General features: G+C 50.5%; 1 protein-coding gene across 3 annotated transcripts in view; it reads right to left on the bottom strand.

Moving 5' to 3' along the window:
• Positions 1–10: 10 nt before the first annotated feature.
• Positions 11–21,501, bottom strand: part of PDLIM4 (PDZ and LIM domain 4) — a 33,191-nt gene continuing 11,700 nt past the window's right edge. For all 3 annotated transcript variants that reach the window (XM_031598457.2, XM_031598458.2, XM_090151059.1), the window contains exons 3-7: positions 16,004–16,088; positions 7,238–7,404; positions 5,417–5,574; positions 3,430–3,550; positions 11–2,434 (exon numbers count right to left, since the gene is read on the bottom strand). In XM_031598457.2, coding sequence (XP_031454317.1) covers positions 2,230–2,434; positions 3,430–3,550; positions 5,417–5,574; positions 7,238–7,404; positions 16,004–16,088 — 736 coding nt within the window. In that variant the 3' untranslated portion in view covers positions 11–2,229. The remainder of the gene's footprint in view (positions 2,435–3,429; positions 3,551–5,416; positions 5,575–7,237; positions 7,405–16,003; positions 16,089–21,501) is intronic.

Below are 21,501 nucleotides of genomic sequence, written 5' to 3'. Positions count from 1 at the left end.
TGAGGCAGGAAACCAACAATACCGTTTTATTTTGTATTTCATACAAACCACATCATCCTGCAAATGTTTTACAGCGTTAAATAGAGGGAGAAGGTGGGGCTGGCGAGGCCAGGCCCTGTGCTGGCTGCAGGCAGCATGTGGGGAATTGGTGCCAAGAGTCACTGTTACAGTGCAGTGCTGTGAGATGGCTCCGGCTTTACGCTTCTCAGGAGGATGGAAGGTGTTGGTAACTCGTAGGAATGAGCATCACAAGAGAATGGTGTAAAAAGCATTGATTTGTGGGTAATGTGCTTCCAAACTAAGGAGATGCAGGTGAAGCCTGGGGCTGCAGTGCCCACAGCATCACTTCAGTGCTTCCAGCTCGTGGGGTTTTTAGGGCATTCCCTGTGCTGCAGGGTGAGGAGCTGCTCTGGGGAGCACAACTCCTGCAGTGATGTGGGAGAGCCCTGCTGGGCTGTCAGGCCCCGCTGTGGGTGAAGTGCAACCTTCCAAACAGCCATAAAGGGAACAGAAGTGATCCGTGAGCAGCAGTTATGGTGAAACTGCAGAATGGGCCCAACATCCCCTCCTCCCCCCTCCAGAAGCACTGCTGCCAGCCCAGAAACAAGCGAGGTTAATAAGGAAAGTCAGAGCAAATGCTGCTGCTGATTGCAAACTAACGAGCTCCAAGCAGAGGCCCGCAAACAAGAGGTGATAACACTTCATACCTGATTAGCCTTAGTCTCCTAATCACTTACAGCTGTCCCAAGTATTTCTATTCAGCTGGCCCAACCTACTGAGCAAGGCTATGCAAATATAAGCACACCCAGGCTCAGCTGGGTGATCACATTGCCACGCATTCCTTGGACTTCAACAATGAAAAACACAGATGGCAGAAGGAGCTGGGATGGATGTCCTGCTGCCAGCTCCCTGTGGCCGTATGGCAGTGCCCATCTCCATCCCTGTCCATGGAAGGGAGCAGACATTTCTCTAACCCCCAGCATCTCACTTTCGGTTTCCTGGCCCCCAGAGGTGGTGTTTTCTCCCCGCTTTTGTTTCTAGGGCTGTTTCCTAGGGCTGCACTGCTGGTTCTCACAGACCCCAGAGGTCAGTCAGTGCCCCCCAGCACCATCTGCCCATGGGGTCATCACCTGGGGGCTCACTGCAGCACAGTCCTGCTGGCCCCTTACATGGGGATGCAGTAACACAAAGGAAACGTTCTTTGCCTTTACAGAAGGAACTTTCTTATTTATAAAGCATAGAAAGCAGAAATGTGTTTCAAGAGGGACCTGGTGCTACCAACCACATGGCTTCCATCACTGTGGTGGCATCTGACAGCAGGGTGTCTGAACTGCACCTCTCTCCTCCAGTCATGAACGTGGAAAACATTTCTCCAATATAACAGCATCCCAAGAGCTTCAATTATCTCCCCCTTAAATACAGCCCACAGAAAGCTCTGCCACAGATCACATCCACTCGCTCAGGACTGGGGGCCAAGCAGCTCCTGTGTCTCCTCCCAACCTCCAGGGGGGTTTTGCCACCCCATCCCCAGCTGCTGGGTAAAGGCAGGGTCAGCAGCCTGGGGGAGGTCTGCAAAAAAACCCAACAAAAGGTCAAAACCAGGATAGAAGCAGAGCATCTTGCTGTGGGGTGGAAAGGGGACTGGGGTGCAGGGCAGCCAGGTGGGCTCCCACTGCCTCAGCATCCTTTAGAAGTGCCGCTGGGCAGCCAGGAGAGAGCAACTGAATGGGGAAGGCAGGAAGCAAACCTTGCTGGGTGCTCGGTGTGCAGAGGCACAGAGCAGTCACCAATGGGTGGGAGACCGAAGCTGCAATACAGGAGGCAGCTCTTTGCAGGTAAAGTGCCTTATTTTCTTTGAGCTTTCCTTCCTTCCTTTAGATGACAGTGGGGGGAGGGAAGGAATACCGGTTTTAAAGGGAAAAAAAAAAAAAAAAGGAATGAATCAATATTTATGCAGATCCTGGATAAGGTTAAGGCACAGACTAATAACCCACCACAGCACCCACCCCCCCCCGCAAAAAAAAAAAAAAAAAAAAAAAAAAAGTGTCAAAGAGAAGGGAAAAACCTGTTCATACGCTTTCAACACCATCCCCTGGAGATCCCAAGTGTAAACGGTTTTATCTACAGAAAGGCATTTGACTCGGGCTGCAGTAATCGGGGTTGATTACAGCCACTCTGCGAAGCCAGCGGCGTGCGTGCGGGTGGGCGAGCGCCGTCTGAGCCCTCGGTTTAGACGAGTTCAACTTTAGCGTTCGGATAAACAGCCACCACGTCATAACCCTCGGGGGGCTTAACCCTCTCCTTGGCGTGGGTCTCGCAATACAGCTGCTCCTCGATGAAGAAATAGCCCCTCTGCTTCAGGTTGAGGCCGCAGTCGTCGCACATGAAGCACTCGGGGTGGTAGAGCTTGTCGCGGGCTTTGACGATGGTTCCCCTGGGGATGGGGAGAGTGGGGTCAGTGGGGACGCAGGGAGAAAAAAGCCCCCTCCCCCCCCATATTCTCCCTGCTGTTGGTCCCTGTGCTGTGCTGGGAGCTGGAGAGCTGCAGGCATGCGCAAGAAAACTGTGATTTGTCTGCCTGCCTTCTTACAGCACGAAGAAATAAAATGCTGGCGTTCTCCGAAATGTGACTCAGCGTATGGCTGCCCGAGAGCCATTCCTCAACAAATGGACAAAAATAACCCACGGATCTCTTCTGCTTGACCCTGACAGTGTTCCTGCCTCAGTGAGGGAGTGCCAGAGCACGGTGCTATTCCTGTGATAAGCAGGGCAGAACTGTTCGGTGAATCATCTGCATTTTGCTGCAAGATTCCCTTAGAAGGGGCAGTTCCCACCATCCTCCTCAACTTTAGCTTTACTCATAGAATCACAGAATGGCCTGGGTTGAAAAGGACCACAGTGCTCATCTGGTCCCAACCCCCTGCTGTGTGCAGGGTCACCAACCAGCAGCCCAGGCTGCCCAGAGCCACATCCAGCCTGGCCCTTGGGATGGGGCATCCACAGCCTCCTTGGGCAACCTGTTCCAGTGCCTCACCACCCTTTGGCTGAAAAACTTCCTCCTCATATCCAACCTAAACCTCCCATCTCAGTTTAAAACCATTCCTCCTTGTCCTATCACTATCCACCCTCACAAGCTGTTCCCCCTCCTGTTTATATGCTCCCTTCAAATACTGAAAGGCCACAATCAGGTCTCCCCAGAGCCTTCTCTTCTCCAAGCTAAACAAGCCCCGTTCCCCCAACCTTTCTCCATAGAACAGCTGCTCCAGCTCTCTGATCATTTTAGTGGTCCTCTCAGCAAAAAAGCACCCCCATAAAGAAAAACAACAACCAAACAACAGCAAAAAGGGACTCGAGGATTTTGCTACAGCTTCTAACTTGTGCTGCTGGTGGAAAGCCACCTGGCAGCACAATGCACACAGCAGCACTTACACGATCCCATTGCCACATCTCGTGCACTCGGGGAGCATCTGCAGTCCGGACATGGCAGCGCCAAGCTTTGGTCCTGGAGGTTTGATGTTCCGAGGGTTGTTCAGTCTGTCGAGTTTTTCACCTGCCAAGAGTTTTAGACAAACACAGATTGAGGACTTGCTCTCTGAGACTTTGTTCTTTATTTTCATTGTTGTTAAGAAGCCAGAGGGTTATTTTTCCCAGGAGAAGACGTGCTCTGCTTGTCACAGCCTGCTTGTAAGGAAGCAGAGAGCAAACACGTAAACAATGAGACCAGCAACCTGCAAAGCCACACAGCTGGGTGCACAGATGGGCACAGACACCGTGTGGACCCTCTGCTCTGCAGACCCCAGCTGCACCTCTGTCCCCACTGGGACAGTGCCAACTCAATGCACAGATGTCCTCAAAAAGCATTGCAGATGAATTTAGTGATTATTTAGGCCATACTATTTGGTGAAGTAAAAAAAAAAAAAAAAAGAGAAACAGGAAAAATCTCAAAAAAAAAGCTCCAAAAGGAAGGTTCTGCCCCAACCAACGTTTTGGGTGATTCGTGCCACCACTGAGCACTCAGGTAATCTGCTGTTTAAAAAAGAGGAGGGGGGAAAATAAATTTCAGGGCAAAACAAGCCCCTCGGAGAGGAATATGGCACAATGATAGAATGATAGAACATCCTGGGTTGAAAAGGATGACAGTGATCATGTAGTTTCAAGCCCCCTGCTATGTGCAGGGTCACCAACCACCAGACCAGGCTGCCCAGAGCTACAATGGACCATTTCCTTCTGTTTCCCAGCCCACAGCCTCCAGGCACAGCCCTGGTGCCATCACTGTGCTGCAGCCACCAGGACCAGTGCCCCCATCCCACAGCCTCCATCCGGACAGCCCCAGCAGAGCAGATCTAAAGATCAGCAGCCCGGGGCCAAGTGCTGTGTTTCTGTGACATGTGTAGGCTTAAGGAAAAGGGAGAGGGTTGGAAGCAGTCAAACAACCCAGCAGCAGCACTGCTGGTCATCTGAACTTTGCTGAAGCATTACAGAGCTCTGTGCTAGGAGAGATGCTCATCACTCAGGTGCCCATAACTGCTGGTCCATTATGCAACAGCCAGGGCACTGCAGGGCTGCTGGCAGACATACAGCCCCCAAGCATCTTTGTATCCTCCTCCTCCTAGTCAAAGCAGATCGTTCTCTCGTTTCAAACTGCAGCACAGTGCCCTGACTTCCTACGACTCTTGGAACCTCATAATGAGATTTGCAGCAGCTGGTATTTTCCCATAAAATCTAAGTTCCTGGATTCACATGATTAGAGTAAGAGGCTCTTGGAAGGAAACGAGAAGAAGTTTTTAGCCCCAGCAATTGCAAAGAGAAGCCTGAAAGCTTGAACATAAAAGCCTCAAAGGACTTAAGGTTGAAAGGCAAATAAAAAGAAGCTGAAATGTATCTTCTGGGGATCTTATTTTTTAATGCACAGAGCTGGCAATGACCTGAGTTAATGAAGCAGACAGGAAGCTGGGACTGAGCTAAGAGCGAGCCAGAAGCTCCTGATCTCTATTCCTGCTGAGGGCCGTCCACATCCTTATGTAAATGCCATTTATTGAAAAAGGCATTTGATCTTTCATCAATGATCCTACTGAACTGCTTTCAACCATTACATTTGTACCAACAATCTCAGAAACACAGCTGCCATGGAGATGCTCTCTTCAGACGTGAAGAACCAGCACAGCTCTTGCTGAGCTATGAGCAATGCACAGTTGAGCAGCAGGAGCAGCCCAGCTGGTCAGCATGCAGAAACACCCCCAGCTCCTGCCAGGGCCCTTTGCAGCCCCCAGCACCTGAAGCTCAGAAGGGAAAAGGAACACAGCTAAGCCAGCAATAGCATCCTGGTGGGTGCAGGGCCACGAAGAGGGGGGCACGGAGGGGCAGAATGGAGGTGTTTTGGGGACACTCAGCACAATGCTATCAGCAAACCTCCTACCGTTCTCCCCAGCCTCCAGCATGCCCTGCAGGTAGCGGAAGGACCCCGACTGCTTGGGCTCTGAGGCGGGCCTCTCGTAATCCTGGAGCATCTTGTAGACATCTGACTCCACATCGATCCCGTTTCTGTTCCGTGGGAGGGACTTTAAGGGGTCGGTGCTGTTTGGAAACAAAGAAATACTCAGATCAGATACACGCAGCAATCGTCAGCCCATCAGGGATGTACCTGGATAGAATCCAGTTTCACACAGATGCAGCAGAACACCTCTCTTCCCTGTAATCTAGGCCTGAAGGCATGCCCATCCCAGCACAGACCTATTCCAACTGGGATCAGCTTGCTTCCTGTTTGTTCCCTGTTGAGCAAGGCAGCCAGGGCAGGACCAGCTACTGGATGCCTTTAGGAGAGAGGGCAGCTGCTCACAAACACTGCACGCTTCCCCACAACACATGGCATTTACTGGGGGGAAAAATAAAAAGGATAAAACAACACATTTAATTACGTAGGTCTAAGGGAATCCATCCACCCCCGTGTGACAGTTCCATGGTGGCAGGCATGGAGGGGGCTGCTGTTCTCACCAGGGTCCCTCTGGTCGGTGCTCTGTTGGGAAGCTCTGAGTTGGCACATCCACGTGGGGTACAGCAAACAAAGAGCAAGGTAAAGCATTATGCCAGGATGGCTGAGAAGCATCCTTTCAGTGTGTAATTGTCCTGCTGAGTAGAGATGAGCTCAAGTGTTTTTGTGCTTTGTTGGGGCCTGAGAGTGTACAGCAGCTCTGTGAGAAAAGCCTTTTTCCTTCCTGAGTGCCAAGTACACCAAGGTCATCACAAGCCCCATAAAACAGTGAGATCCTACAGCCTCATCAGACAGCTGCACACAGCGTGGTGCTGCCTGACCACCTCTCCCCAGCAGTGCCATACCCAGCCCCAACACAGCCTGCTCCACTTCTTGGCCCACAGATAACATCAGATTTTGTTATCAGGATTTTTGTTTGGTGCCCTTCTTTTCAAATTCATTCCCTTTCCTGGAGCAGGGAATAACCCAAGGCTTGCAGAGCCAGCACAACACGAATTCATGCTGGCACAGAGTTCTGGAGTTGAACCGGAACTCTGTATGCTCTCTGTATCTGATACAGGCTGGGGAGCATAAATCACCACCAGCACAGGATGTGTGAAAGCATCCCGCAGCCCAGCCTGCCTCAGCAACCCCCACCTGGGCTGCTCTTGGTATAAAACCTTTTTCTTTCCTAGGAACATTTATTTGGTAGGCTCCCAGACAGCTGCACTGAGCAGACTGTACATTGATAAACATCCCATTTCATCAGGCTTTGTTTCCTCAGTGAGCAATTCCAGTGCCCATTTCAAGGGTTGGCTGCTGAGATCATGGAGGACAAAACCCACTGATCCCATTTGAATGCACGCTCTGAAGAACCAGGATGGTGATGTACATTGACACCCCCCGGTGCCAGCCCCAGGCTGAGGGTCATTGGCAACAGAAGGGTCTTATGTGGACCTGGAATAGCAGAATGTTTGACCGCCTCAGAGGTAGATGATCAAGCATCACCCTGATATTCACACAAAGGTTTTGTGACTCCTGCAAACATTCTGTTCAGAATCTGGCATCTGCCAAGCTCCAGTTTTCGCTTTCCCTCCCACCTCCACTTGACCAACAATGCAGAAACCAAACCCAGCATCCCCAGTGCTGCGAGGAGCTCTGGGAGCACCACCCCAGGCATCACCTCTCCCATCCTCAGCGTGATGCAAGCAAAGAGCTGTCAGTGGCAAACTGAAGTCCCTTTGCATGCTGACACCACGTGCATCATACCTTTGGGAAGGAGAGATGTGCAGCCCACTGAGCTGCAGTGGCAAGGCAGCATCAGCATGCGACCGGCTGGGCTGGGAGTGCTGCAGGCTCAGTGCCTGCCTGCTGTCCACTGGGCTCCCACCTGCAGTGTGGGGCATGGGCCTCTTGCCCACTGCAGGGCCGTTATCCTGCAATGGAAGGAAAAAAGCAGAAAAAGCATGAGGTTTCTTGCTCTTGGTGCGAATGCAACACGAGGCTGCTCTGTGATGTGAGACCACAGTAGTCGTATTTTATACACACCGTGGAAATGAGAGGTTTGCACCAGGAGAACAGTCTGTAATTAGATCTTGCTGAATCTATGCAGCCTTTCCTGGTCTCTAATCACAAACCTGCCTGTTTCTCCAGGGCTGGCCGTGGCCAAGGATTCTCCTTTTACACTCCTGTAAAAGCACATTTGTTATTTCTGCAGGAGAAGGGCTGCGAGGCTGTTCCAGTCCCCATGGCTGTTCCTGCAGTGCTCAGTGCCTTCCTGCTGTTCACCCAGCAAAGCACAGCAGCAGCCGGCCGCACTGTGGGCACACGGTGTGACCCAAAGCTGAGTTCTTGGGTTTTTCTCTGGAATTCCCACACTTTTGCCTACTTGCAGCTATTTCCATCCACATGAGTCAGAAACACACCCGTGGTGATGAAAGAAATGGGCTCTTCTGCAGGCAGCCGTGCTCCCTTTAATGTTTCCACCCATCCCAGGGCTGATGTGCGGTGCTGCTGCCCCGCTTCAAAGGAGAGCACTGCCCACATCTGTGGCACAAGAGCTGAGCAGAGAGGAAAATTACCTGCAAACAACCAGCAAAGCACATAGCGTGGGCTCTAACACAAAGCCTACATCTGACCAAAACCATCCAATAAATACTAATGGAAAACAAATGTCTATCACTGGTGCAGAGGAGAAAACACCAGCACTTCCAAGCGTAGTAAAAACGAACAGTTAAGAGAAATAAAAAACAGATCCTGCCAGAAAAACATTTTGCAAGTCCAATCTTTTGGCCTTCCTCGGGCAAAAGCCCCATTGATAAAAACAGGGCTTTAGTAAGATCTGTGGGATGGGGCCCTCACGTTTCCCTGTACCCCAGATGCGTGATTGCAGCCCTGGGTGCCATCACCACACAGCACACCTGCATACACGTGGGAAAGTGGTTTTCAACCCAATTGCTCCAAATTAGCTATTAAAAAGGGAATTCTGCTGCCAGGAATAACATCTTTAACTATTCCCCAATTTCTGCTCTTAAAAAAAAAAAAAAAAAAAGCTAAAAATTGCAACCAGGCTGCAGGTTTCCAGTTCCCAGATTGACATCGTTATTTCAAGGGAAATAAAGAAATATACTTTCAACCATGACACGGGGAGGAAAATAGGGATTGTAAAGGATTTGGGGAGGCAAGCAGCAGCACGTGCTCCTGGATGGCAGAACACCACGAGCTGTGGGCTCCAGGGCCCAAACAGCACTGTGTCCATTGGGACATGCCAGGATTCCTGTCCTCTCTTCAACAGAACAGAGCCTTCCCCTCTGCAGGCTTACCATAACCCACAGCAGCTCATGAAGCATGGTGTGCTCCTTCCTGCCCCAATCAGCAATTCATAAAACAAATGCTTCCATAAAGCATCAGGTCTGCCCAGTCCAGCCCCTACCCAAGGATGGGCACCCAGCGCTGAGTGCCAGGACCAGCAGGGTGCTGCTACCCCAGTGGGACTGGGAATCCCAAACCCCTAATAGGGACAATCAGGCAGATGGGCTTCTGCTGAGCCTCCCCAGCTCTGTGCAGGTTTGCTGAGCCAGGCTGGCATCAGGGGGCAGCTGAAGGGGAACACATAGAAAGCATTTTCCCCTGTATGTGTACAAAGGGCTTTGTTCTTTGTCTTTACTTCTCTGCTAAAATCTTCCCTCTTGCATGAAAAACCATTCCCTGGATCGAGTTCAGTCTCCCTTTTTCCATCACAAAAGCTGGTTCAGAGTTTTCCCACGAGACCTGCATGAGGCTTTACATCATGCACTGCGCTCACGCCTTCGTTCTCAGAAACCTAGAACCAGATGGATTTATTTCCAGTTCTCAAAACTCAAGATCACAAAGTTTCTTCCCCCTTTGGGACCTAATTTGCTTCTCTCCGCTGGCTTTTTTTTTCCTGCTTTTTATGGCCTCTCTTAAATTAAGAGGGTTTGCAAACCCATTCTGAGAGCTGGCCTGCTCAGCTTCACCGAGGAGAGCTCCTGCAGCCCGCAGAGCAGAGATGTGCAATCTGCTTTCTCACGCTTGCCTTTCAGGAGCATCCATCACTGAGAGGGGCTGAGCTGACACACAGCATCTGGGGCTCCTGGAGCCCAGGTTGAATGGTTCATGGCTTCGCAGCTCCTGCCAAACATTGCTCAGTCAATTAACAGGCGGCTTTGCCCAAGCCCTTACATTGGTCTGCATCTCTGTTGGAAACAGGAACAGACCTTTCGCTTCCCTAATGAAAAATGTTTCTTTTGCATCATCAACTGCTGGCACAAAGGCATGTTTTCAGCCCACGATCTGTCCATGCACAGTGGCAGCAGGAATGCTTTCCCCTCACACAGGTGTTGCTCAGCTCCAGCAGCTCCATCCAGCAGAACAGGAACCACATGCAAGAAAGACAGAATACGCATACAGATATATACTGTGGCTTCACTGTTTCTAGGCAAATCCTGGGTACAGAGCAGGCTCTGCTCTGCTGGCTCACAAAAGCTGTGCTACAGACTCCACTGGTGCAGCTGAATTGGAACTTCCATTCCCAGGCTTTAAGTCAAATCCACAACGCAAGACTCAGAAATTAAACACTTCTGTCAAGCTAATCCCTGCTAGAATAAGTGTTCCCATAGCTAGAAAAAACGTGCAGCCAACCAGGAATTTTGGAAGGGTTTAGGGAATTCGTCTCAGTCTCTTCTCCCTCTTTGGAAGAGTTTATATCATGTTTTGTAACCAACATTTTTAGGGTCAACAAAAAGCATAAATCCGCTCGGATTTTTCAAAATACATCAAGGCAAGCAGGCAATTGAAACGGTGTGCTCAATAGGAATAACACCCAGATCCAGAACTGGGAAGACTTTAATGATGGATTTAAACCCAAGCCCTTCAGCCTTCCCTTGGCATGCAGAGCTGCCTCCATCGCACTGCAGCAGTCACTGCCCACAGCCCTCGAGGCACTCACTGCACAAGTGCTGCTTCTGAAGTTGTGGGAACTCACATTTCTGTCCCGATAAAGGCTTTAGGCACAGCTTTGCAGAACAAAAGAAGTAATAACGTTGTGACCCAAAGCACTTAAAACGTGCTCACTTCAAAACGCTTTACGCTAGTCCCTTAAGAGTGCAGGAGCACAGAATGAGCCTTGTCTTACAGAGACTAAAACCAAAACATCAGTATGAGAGGTACCTCAAGGGACCAGAGCACATCCAGGGCTCGCAGCCATGGGATGGCACCAACCACGCTTTGCTCTGTGCGTCGTTTATTTTCCTAAGGCAAAGCAGGGGGGGGGGGGGGGGGCAATCCTGCTGCCTTTATAACACCCAGCAGCAGACCTAACCAAGCTGAAGGTCACTGACAGCTCAGCTCAGCCCAGCCAACAGCAGCTCCCTGATGTACTTCAGACCCGCTGCCTTCCTACAAGCAGGACAGCAGCAACCAGACATGTGCTGCCAAAATCCTGAGTTAGCGCATTGCTCAGCACCAGGGTCACTGCACAGAGGTCCCACTGTGACCACGCTGTCACTCACATCCCTCCTGCAGGGATAGCCATGGAGCCAGCTGCTCCCTGAGCTGCTGTCATTGAGCTCAGATGTGCCCCAGGGACACGGCCAGCATTCCTCTGCCCTGACCTCTACACTGTACAGCTAAATGATGGGGAGCAGAGGGCAGAAGTACCTCTCTGCAGAGCCAGCATCACGTTTGTGCTGGAATACGTGCAGGGCTGCAGCCACGCCTGAAAGTGGTACAGTGGTGGGGGAAGCCAGCTGCAACCCTGGGCTTGGTGATGTTGCACGGGTGTACAACAGGACTGAAATTCAGCCTCTGCACAAAACCACAACACAGACATCCCTTCCGCTCTATCCCCAGCTTTACAATAGCAAGCACAGCACTTTGTATCTGATAAAGTGGTTCAGAGTCCTGGAAATCTTATTAGCACACAAAGGAGGCAAAGGGCAGACAGCACTGTGCTCGTCTTAATGCAAAGAACAGACAGATGCTGTGGCATGCCCCCAGGAATGGATCGACCCTCCAGCTTTGGCCCATGCTGTGCAGCCACTTCTCTCCATCTATTCCAAATCATCCTCAGGTGAGCAGCTGGGAACAGAGCTGAGCAGCACAGCGGGGCAGGAGGTTGGCTGCTGGTGGGAGGCAGCTGGGACAGCAGGGCACCAAACCCCCCCCATGCCACGCACACTTCAACAGCTCCCTGGCAGAGATCTGCTACGCTGTGAGCACACTGTTGGCATGGCTCTGTGCTGCTTTGCAAACAAGTGGGTGTCAGCCTCACTGAGCACAGCACTGCTTGCCGGGCTCAGCTCAGAAGATCATCAGATAAGGACACAGTTTGCTGAAGCTGGATGAACGGAGAATTTGAGTTATTTCATGAGATGGACCTCAGCTCTTCTGCCAAGACTCTATTTCAGTACAAACCACAGTACAAAGGAGAGCTCTCCCTGCCACGTACTCCTCACTGCATGCATCCTGCAGACATCTGCCCAACAGCAAAGCCCTCTGTCTCACTACCCAGGACACAGCCCCACCTCCCAGTCCCCACAGCTCAGGATGCTGCAGGCAGCACTCTGCAATGACAGCCCCCTCCATAGGGACTCAGTTTGACCTATTTCTGTATTACATTCTGAAATTGCTAAACCTCTGCCAGCTACAAGAAAAAAAGCACTGTAAGAAAGCTCCCACTGCATTTCTTAAAGCTGTTGTAGCATGGAGCAGGGCTGAGCTGAGCCCCACCACCTGACACGAGTTCAAAAGCACAAAACTTCATTTTGGAGACACACATCTCTCCATACAGCAGCTTTGATTTGTGCACAAGGAGTAATTACACCAACACCCAAACAAGACCTACTGTCCCCTCCTGTGTAGGAGCAGGGGATCAGAAGCAAAAGCAACAAAGAGGAACAGCAGAACATTTCCTTCCAGTGCTAAATGAAGCGGGATTACAGCAGCCATCTGATGTGCAATTGCACGGATGGGGAAGTTCCTAAATCAAGTGCAAGTGATGGCTGGGGATTTCTTAACATCCAGAATTGTTCAGTGGGGCAGGAGGCACCGATCCATTGCTGAAGGAGTGCTCTCAGGAGAAGCCGCTCCAGGATGTAAAATGAGGCATTATTATTAATAATAATAATAAAAATTAAAAAGTGCTTTTGGGATAAGCTAGGAAAGTATTCCAGCTCTGTGCTTGCACATGTTCTGCTCTGATAGAGCACAGCACACATCTGACTGGAGGACAATCTCTCTCCATTAGCAAAGCACTGCAGAACTGCACGGCCACCGGTGGGGGCACAGGGTCCCCACCCCCAGGAGCAGCCACTGCACTGGGAGCACACAGGGCCCCTCAGCACTTTGTCCCCAAGGGGATCCAGCTTCCCCACAGCCTCCTAGAAACCCACAGCAACGGAAAAAGTTACCCAAGAACGGCAAGAATGATCAAAATGTGTTTCCATTTATGTGGCCCGCTCCAGCACAGAGGGCATGTTTTTAATATCAGCCGTGCAAGGGTGTGTTTAACAAGCAGACAGAGGAGGGCTTTGTACGAGCAGAGCTGCTTCGTTAACACTGTCATAAGGAAGCAGGACAAGTGGGGAGCGTGTGCTCTGCTGAGGATGCAGGACGTGCTCCTCATGGTTCTGTAGTGCTTCCAGGCAGAGCCCTCCTGCACAGACAGCACTCTGCTCCCTGCAGAGAAGTCAGAGAGCATCACCACGTTCAGGGTTATTTACTGATGGTGTTGGTGGCTCAAGGAGCATGTTGGAGTGATAACGAGTGGCTGTACAGAGCAATCGTTCCAGGTGAGCAGAAAGGGAAACTACAGTGCATTAGGTCAGCTTTCCCTACGGACCCAACCAGAGCTCTGTGTGCTTTCACACAGACAGTGAAAAGTGTTCTCCAGTGCAGCAGCATGCCATCTCTCCTTCCCCATGCCAGCAGTCACCCCTGGAACAGATGTTATCAAGGAAAACAATACAGCACACCTACACCTTAGGAAATGCCAGGCTGAAGGGCTATTTTGTCCTAAATCTGCCCAAGCTGTTGTTATTTTATTACAGCTCCTATTTGATTTCAATGAATAGGAGCTGTAAGTACCAGCTATGCAAGGTACTTGGATAGAAAAAAAAAAACCCAACACCATTTTGATAATTTCATCCTATTTTTTTCCCCATTGATCCACAAAACATTCTGTCCCCTTTCATGCATTGGGATTATTGAAGCTCGCTTGCTAACGATGCTGGTAATGAAGAGGTAAAGATGATCTCACATAGGTTACCACCACAGCAACTCAACACATTGCAATGGACTGAGAACATGCATTTGCTTTCAACTGACACAATACCAAACCACAGAACAAACCCCACAGGCACACAGAGACATGTTGGGCAACCCCTTCACCCAGTAAACCAGATCAAACTTGGTGTATGAACTCAACACATACGAACTGCTCTGCCACTTGGGATAAGTATCTTAGAACTATTGCAAGGAGAACCCCAAACCTATTGCAAATTATTGCAATTTGAGGGCAGAATTGCAGAGGAATTTATGTTTTTTTAACCTTACATCTCAAAGCAGACTGTGTTTTTCCAGATGCTAAGAAATGTACCTCGAGGTTGCACACTGGAGCCAAGCTATTACTTGACACCAAGCCTTTTGCTTCCTGCAATCTAACAAGAGCTGTCATGGTAGGGATGGATCTGATGTCACACGGGGCTGAGTGCCTTGCTCCCATGGGATGATGGCCAGCTCTGCAATGGGCTGCACTCCCAGAGCTCAGTCATCCTCAGCATTGGACAAGCCAGAGGATTTTTGTGATAATGCAAAGCTCTGACTACCAGCAGAAAGTAGATTCCCAACCAGTAAGCACCCTGATCCGAGGGGCTTTTGGGTGAGAAGAAATGGGAAATGGGCTGCTGCCTACCAGCTGCAAGGAGCCCCTGGGTTGCAGTCATTGGGAAGAGCACGAGCAGGAATGTGCTCTCTGAATCCACTCCATCATGCTCCCAGGCCTTTCCTGGTGCCCCGCCACAGATGTGTTTAGGTTAGCCACTGATTGCTCCAGATTTAGACATTGTTTGTGTAGGTTTGGAGTCAGGGAAATCCATCCCTGCCCCCTTCATGACACTCAATGTAACTGTCTAATTTTTTAAAAAGATCCATATGTAGCATATATTAATAGTAGGAATCAAACCCAATCTGCATTAAATGTCAGAAATGTTGTATCTGGCAGTGGAACCGCTGCACATTTGTTCCTTATTTAACATTATTCATAGGGTTTTGGGCACATCAAAGTCTATTAAGAAGGCCTGTCAGAAAAGAGATTGCTGTAATGGATTAATGAAGCACGCACGGCCAGAACTCAACGCCAAGGCTCCAGCTGGTCCCCACACTGCAAGAGGGACAAGAGGGGTCCCTTCTGCAGGGACACAGCCACTGTGCTGCAGCTCAAGTGAATGCCCTCGTCCCCATCTGCTGCCCCTTCTCACCACACTGGAAAGCAAAATTTTGGCAGAGCAGTTGCAATGACCACAGCATCAATGGGTGTGAATGCAGCGATCTTGGTGGCACATGGAGGACCTGACCCCATCCTCCCTGCACTGAGCTCATTGTTGGGTAACTTCCAGTGCTGTCAGGTCAATTCCTCATTCCTTGAAGGGAACAAGGCAATTGCTACCCCCAGCAGCTTCACGTTAGCTGCTTTGGTATTCACCCTGGAGCCTCAGGGTCCACTCAGGATGCTTGGTTGCTACAAGGAGCAGAAGAGCCAAGCCAGCAGCACCTGCTCCCGAGGGCTTTGCTAGCACTGGAGAAGGGCTCTTATGGAACAGCCTCCAACACAAACCACGTTTGGGCAGAGAAGAACCATATGAGTGGTATTTGAGAACAATGGCTGTGGCCATTGCAGAATTTTATCCCATGCAGCACACTCAGCTAGCTGGGAATGCTGAACAGGAGCAGAAAGACAGCTTTCCTCTGCCTTTTGAGGAGGGCCAGAGTCACCTGTGAATTTGCTAAGGAGCTGCTGGGCAGGAGATGGGTGCAGGACGAGATCAGTTCAGCCCATCACCTTCTGGCTACTGCAGGCAGCAGTGCCATCACCTTGCAGACACAGGGCCAGGACACTCAGGGTGCACAGGAAAGTCGAGGGAAAGAGCTGAGGACAGAAGGGAGAACAGCTGAAAGACAGAAAAAGGAAGAGAAAGGAGTGAGACAGGAAGAGAGGAGACCATAGGCAAACCCCAGACAACCACCCTTTAAACAGATCACCACCACAGGTTAGGAGGACATGGTGAATTTAGAGAAGCAGGAGGCAGGTGCAGCAGGAAGCAGTGTGGGAAGGCATTACAAGCTGGGGACCATGAGCTCCATCCCTGAGCCCCAGCCCTGCTGCTCCAGGCAGGCATCAATTCCTCTTCTGCCCTGCTTCCTGCCCCATCCCCACGCTGCCATTTCTGCCCACAAACCCAGAACACTTTCCCAGGCTGGGCTCTGCTGCCCAGCACAGCCGTCCTGCTGCTCTCCTACCTGCGGCTCAGGCTCGATGTTGATGCGGTAGGCTTGTGCCTTCCCATCCTCCAGTATGGGCGGTGACCAGCTCCTCCCCTCAGCTCTGTAACGGGAAATCAGGTACGTTCAGCTTAGATTTAAAAAGAGACTTCCAAAAAAACAGATACAGATATCCAAGAACATACAAGTACAACATGGTAGAAACTATATACAGGAACAGCAGGAACAACAGCTGCTTCCCAGTGAGAAGGCATGTACAGAACGAGCCATCTCATCCCTTTCAACCCAGCTGCTGGGGAAAGCCTTGAAATCCAGTTTTCATTCACCTCCATTCCTCCAGCACTGCCACACCAGGCAGCAAACGGCTTGGAGGTCTGTGCTGCTCAAGAGCCAAATGGGAAGCAGATAACATTGGTTCTGCAAAGACATCACCATACAACTGCCCATACGTTGTTGCCAGAATGGACAAAGCCTGCTCCATTGCTTCTCATCCTCACCAGGGATAAGGAGTGAGATGAGAAATGCAGAACACAATGAACATCATTGTGCTGAACCTCGCTGCCTGCATGCACACCTTAGTGAAAGTGTTCTTGCTCCAGGAGGCACCAATCACTCACTGCAGCCCAGTGCCCATGCTTGGACTCCAGCCTCTGACATGTGCTGTGTTCAGTTTGGGTTTAATTATCTGCAGAGTCCAAGTGTGAAAAAGGAGCATATTTTAACCCAGGAATCCGCGATGAGGAGTGTTGGGTTCAGTATTTTCCACTGAAACCCACCTGCAGGCAGCCCTGCCTTATGCTGCCACGCACCCCACAAACTCAGAGCCTGACTCAAAACCCAAAAAACCAAAGACTGCCGCTGCCCTTCACGCACAGTGGGATGCTGTCCTGAGGACTGAGGCTTTTTTGCTCCAAATCACCACTCAGTCTCACCATCACTGCTTTTTTCAACAGGAAGGAGGTTGATCTTTTTTCCTACTTAGATGTCTCGTTCTGATAAGCTCTCTCCACCACAATTGCTTGATTTTAGGCTCAGACCTTTCTGCCTAAATTGGTCTCCCAGATTGCTGTTTGCTGGGACAGAGGAAGCTGACCTTCCTGGGAACGACAGCATTCCCAGCATTCACCATCATCTGCTGCTGCACGTATTGCTTCCACATTCAGAACCAGAGTTCTGCATTCAGAATCTCATCTGGAGGCCCAGAACAATGAGAGCTCCTAATTACATTGGCAAAGACCTCATTACAGTTTCCGTGCTTCCCCCCACGCTCTGCATCAGCCCAATGCTGGCTCACACCATTGCTGAGGAGCAGGCGGTTACAACTCTGTTTGCACAGCTCTGCAGCCCACATGCCAAATACAGCTCATATAAAAACAAATCCCCAAAGATTTTGATTTGCCAGTAAATAAGTGCGATGCACAAAGCCGTCCTTGCAGTAGATATGAGATAAACAGCAGCACATCCTCTTTGCACAAGCACTGCCAGGCTGCAACCCCCAACCAATGAGCCCATCTCAGAGTGCAGCTAAATGTGCATTTCCCAGAGCTGTGGGTCTGCACACTCAGTGACAGAGGTGGTCAGAGTGCAGGCACCCAGGTAGAAGCCTGATCATAGTTTGTTTTAATGATGAAACTCAAAAGCTTTGCCATCACTCCCCTGGAGAAACCAGAAGCTTCCCCACATACACAAGATGCAACCTCACCAGCCCCCAGCAGTGGCCGGAACAAACCCAGACTGACCTCAGCAGCAGCTTCCAGTTGAGCTGCTCCGAAATTAAATTGATACAGCACAGCTTCGGTTCTATCCAACATCTTCAGAGACTTCCTGCCAAGCAGAGGAGATCAGGGGAGCAGCCAGCCCTACCCAAGAGAAATCAAGGTCTACTGAAGCACTGGGGGCATTCCTGCTCAGAGACTTCCCCTCTCCCAGGGGAACAGGAATGAACCCAAAACAGCATCTCCAGCACCAGGGAGCCCCATTAGGGGCTTTGGGCTCAGCAGGGCCACCTCAAGGCACTCACCCTGTGCTGCTCAGGCACAGCAGTGGCCAATCACACTCTGCAACACAATGGCTGAGAGCTCAGACACCACAATTACATGTTCCAAGCTGTTTAATTCATGGGAAAAGTGTTTTCAGATACATTGCAGGGGATTAAAGTCAGCTATGTGGAAATCATTACTCCACATTAATAACACTGCTCTATTCTGATGGCTGCTCGGACAATCCTAAGGAAAATAACCTGACATGAGGCTGCGTGGGAAACAGACTCATTAACAAGACAAACCTAAAACAAATAAAGCAAGCTGCAGACACCTTTTACCCCACAATTTGTTTTCTAACAGACTCTGTATCATTTTCAAAGAATTACTCACTCACACTCACACATTTTCACCACAATGTTTTTGCACCTGGTAGCAATCTGCCATTCCTGCTCTCTGCATTGACAGAGTCGTTCTCACACTGTAAGAATCCCTACATCCCCATCCCGCAGCCCTTGCCATGCTCACATGAAGTGCTCAGCAGTGCAGCCCAGGATGTGCCACCACCTCTCCCTATGACCACATCCACACAGTGCCTCTGTAGGGCAGCAGCTTTGGGTTCTGCCCATCTCCCACCACTGAGGTCTCAGTTGCAGAGGTGACTCTTGCTGCCTACAGCCATTGCCCTGCAAGGAGGGGATACTCACGATGCTCCCCATGATGCTGCAGGGTGCAGGATCAGCCCCTACCACACCAGCACCTCACACAGAGCACAGCTATGGGGCTGCTGCCTTCTCTCCCCTGGCGCCATGCACTGGAACACTGTTGGTTTTCCCCTCTGTTCATCCTCACATGGCTCCAGAGGGGAAGCTGTGATTCACTTTTTCAGTTGTTCTCAAGTTTCCAGGAGCAGTACATCATGCACTGTAACACTTCCACCTCCCAGCAGCATGGCTTAGGCCAACAGAGCATCCAGAAAGATGTGTGCAGAGACAAGTGACTCTAGAAAGTGTGGGTCCAGGCAGATCCCATCGCTGGGCTTCCTTCTCCAGGGAGGCACCTTCCTGAGAATCCCCAGCCTGGGACAAACAGGAGTGAGCAGAGCCCACACTGCAGCCTCACATGGGTTTCAGCAAAGCACAGTTCCAACTGAGCTCTGTGGCTGCTTTCACTTGAAGCATAAACCCATCTGAAGAAATAAGTCTTCTCAAATAACCAGGGCTGCACCAGAACCACAAGAGACACTGATGTATAAAGGAACAGGCGAGGCTTTCTTTAGAAAAAAAAATAAGAACACCACACAGCACTACGTGAGAAGAGGCCAAGCTGTGCCAGTCAGCTCAGGGCCAGAGCATACACAGCATAAACCAGCCCGAGGACTGACAGCCTTCCAGGAGGAGGACAAGGTGGGTTAAGGGGAGAAAAATTATTTTAATAAGCATCAAGGAGAATTTAGATGCAGTTTTCCAGCTTGCAATTATTCAGTTTTCACAGCTTCTCATTGCTGTTCAGCAGAGACACTGCATGCCCCTCCTGCCATCCTCCCAGCACTCAGTGCAGAGCCAGGCTGCTCTCAGCTCTGCTTCCCATCGTGCTGCCAGGAAATTGCACGTTTGCCTTTGGTCAGAAGCACTCTGTTTGTCTTCTTCCAGACTAAAAGCAGAGGCAGCTCCTGCCATGCCACCAGGCAAGAGAGCCAAACCCAGTGTAAGGTCTCTAATGACAGACTGTGCTAAGGAAGAGGCCCACGTCCATTTGCAGTTCACCCACACTGTCACACCTCACTGGTGCCAGTCCCTATCCCAGTACAAAACCCATTTCAGCTGGTTCCTCCCAAGCACAGGGAGCAAACACAGTCTGTGCTGCATGGGAAAGCTTTACACCCCAGAGGTTTATCCTGCACACAAACTACCACTCATCCTGGTTCTTTATTTGCTTACCCATCAGTATGACTGAGAATCTTCATCAGATAAGCTTGATAAATGATAATCAGCATCCCCCACTGTATCCAAAGGGCTCTGGGCACTGCGCGCATGGGGTGCCCAGGTGGGTCAGGCTGCTGTCAGGACACCCAGATCTGTGTGCCAGCCCCACTGGATGGCCAACAACTCTTCCTGTTGTTTTCCCCCCCATATGATTTTCACCCTGTCTTTCCTACTTTCAACCAAAGGCAATTCACTGAACACAACCTGAAGACTAAACCAACCCTGTTTCACGTCAGTGACACCAGTGTCAGAGTTTCCCATCAGGAGGGGTCACAGACAGCTCTCAGGGCCCTGCAAGGCATTTACTTTCTGAAGAACCCCACAGCTGAACAACCATAAGGCCCTGTGATGGCCCTGCTGCTGAGCTAAGCTACCCCACACACAGACCTCCCCATGGGCCCCTGCTGCTCTCTGCCTCCAGCCAGGGGATTTAAACCTGCATTTACACACACACAAAGAATCACAGAATCAGGAAGGTTGGAAAAGACCTCTCAGATACGATTCTGTGATACAGCCAGTTTCCTCTGAGGAGCAAACACTGCTGCCAGCAAGCTCTGGGCTACAGAGCACCAAAATGGGAAACTGCTCTGAAGAACAAATCACCTCCTTTATAGGATATGGGTGAACAGCAGGACTGCACAATGCTTGCACAGGGCAACTGCTGCAGCTCCCGAAACACTGCGCTGTCAGCACAGCATGCTGAACTGAAATAAAAGCATCATCTCTTTGTCCTAACATGCCAGCAGGGATAAAGGTCAGGAACCCCTGAATTATCTTGCCTCAAGACAGCAACTTCCATCAGGTTCCTACAGCAGGATGCACACAGCTCAGAGTTTAATGCCCACAATTCAGTGGCTGACTTCCAATGCTTGTCCCTGACTCTCTCAGTCCCCACCAGGTGGGGGACCCTCCTCCTGTCCCTGTTCTATAGGCATGAATTGGGGGCAGCCATACAGCCTTCAGCTTACAGATTAAAAAAAAAAACAGTTGAAAAATCTGATGATTTCATCAAGGCACTTGAGTCACATCTGGCAGAGCCCCGTTCCAGGCATGACAAAGTTTCCACCTCCAGCAGGCACATCGCAGAGCAATTGGAGCTTTGCTGGGCACAAAGTGAGCGATGGCCACTGGCACAGCCCCACATCTGGCTGGGCAGATGGAAAGAAGTCTTCAAGCTGCTGTGATGACAACGTTCCCTTTCACTATTCAGTGAAGTTTTATCTTCTGCATATAAACATGGACATATAAGTACTGAATAACTTCAGCATTACAGGACAACGCTTCACATACTGACACGTTTACAGAAAGTTCAGGGCAAAAAAAAGAATACCTGCAACTCCATCTCACTCGATGAAAGATTGTCCCCCTCTGCTCTGCCCTTGTGAGGCCCCATCTGCAGTACTGTATCCAGGCCGGGCCCCCAGAACAGGAGGGATGTGGGGCTGCTGAAGTAGGATCAGAGGAGGGGCATGAGGATGGTCAGAGTGCTGAGCATCCTATGAATTAAGTTGGAGGGAGTTGGGTCTGTTCAGCTTGGAGAAGGTTCCAGGGA

This window comes from Phasianus colchicus, chromosome 15, assembly GCF_987193195.1.
Source record: "Phasianus colchicus chromosome 15, bPhaCol1.hap1.1, whole genome shotgun sequence".
Classification (NCBI taxonomy): Eukaryota; Metazoa; Chordata; class Aves; order Galliformes; family Phasianidae; genus Phasianus; species Phasianus colchicus.
This window is presented reverse-complemented; position numbering and strand designations above follow the sequence as displayed.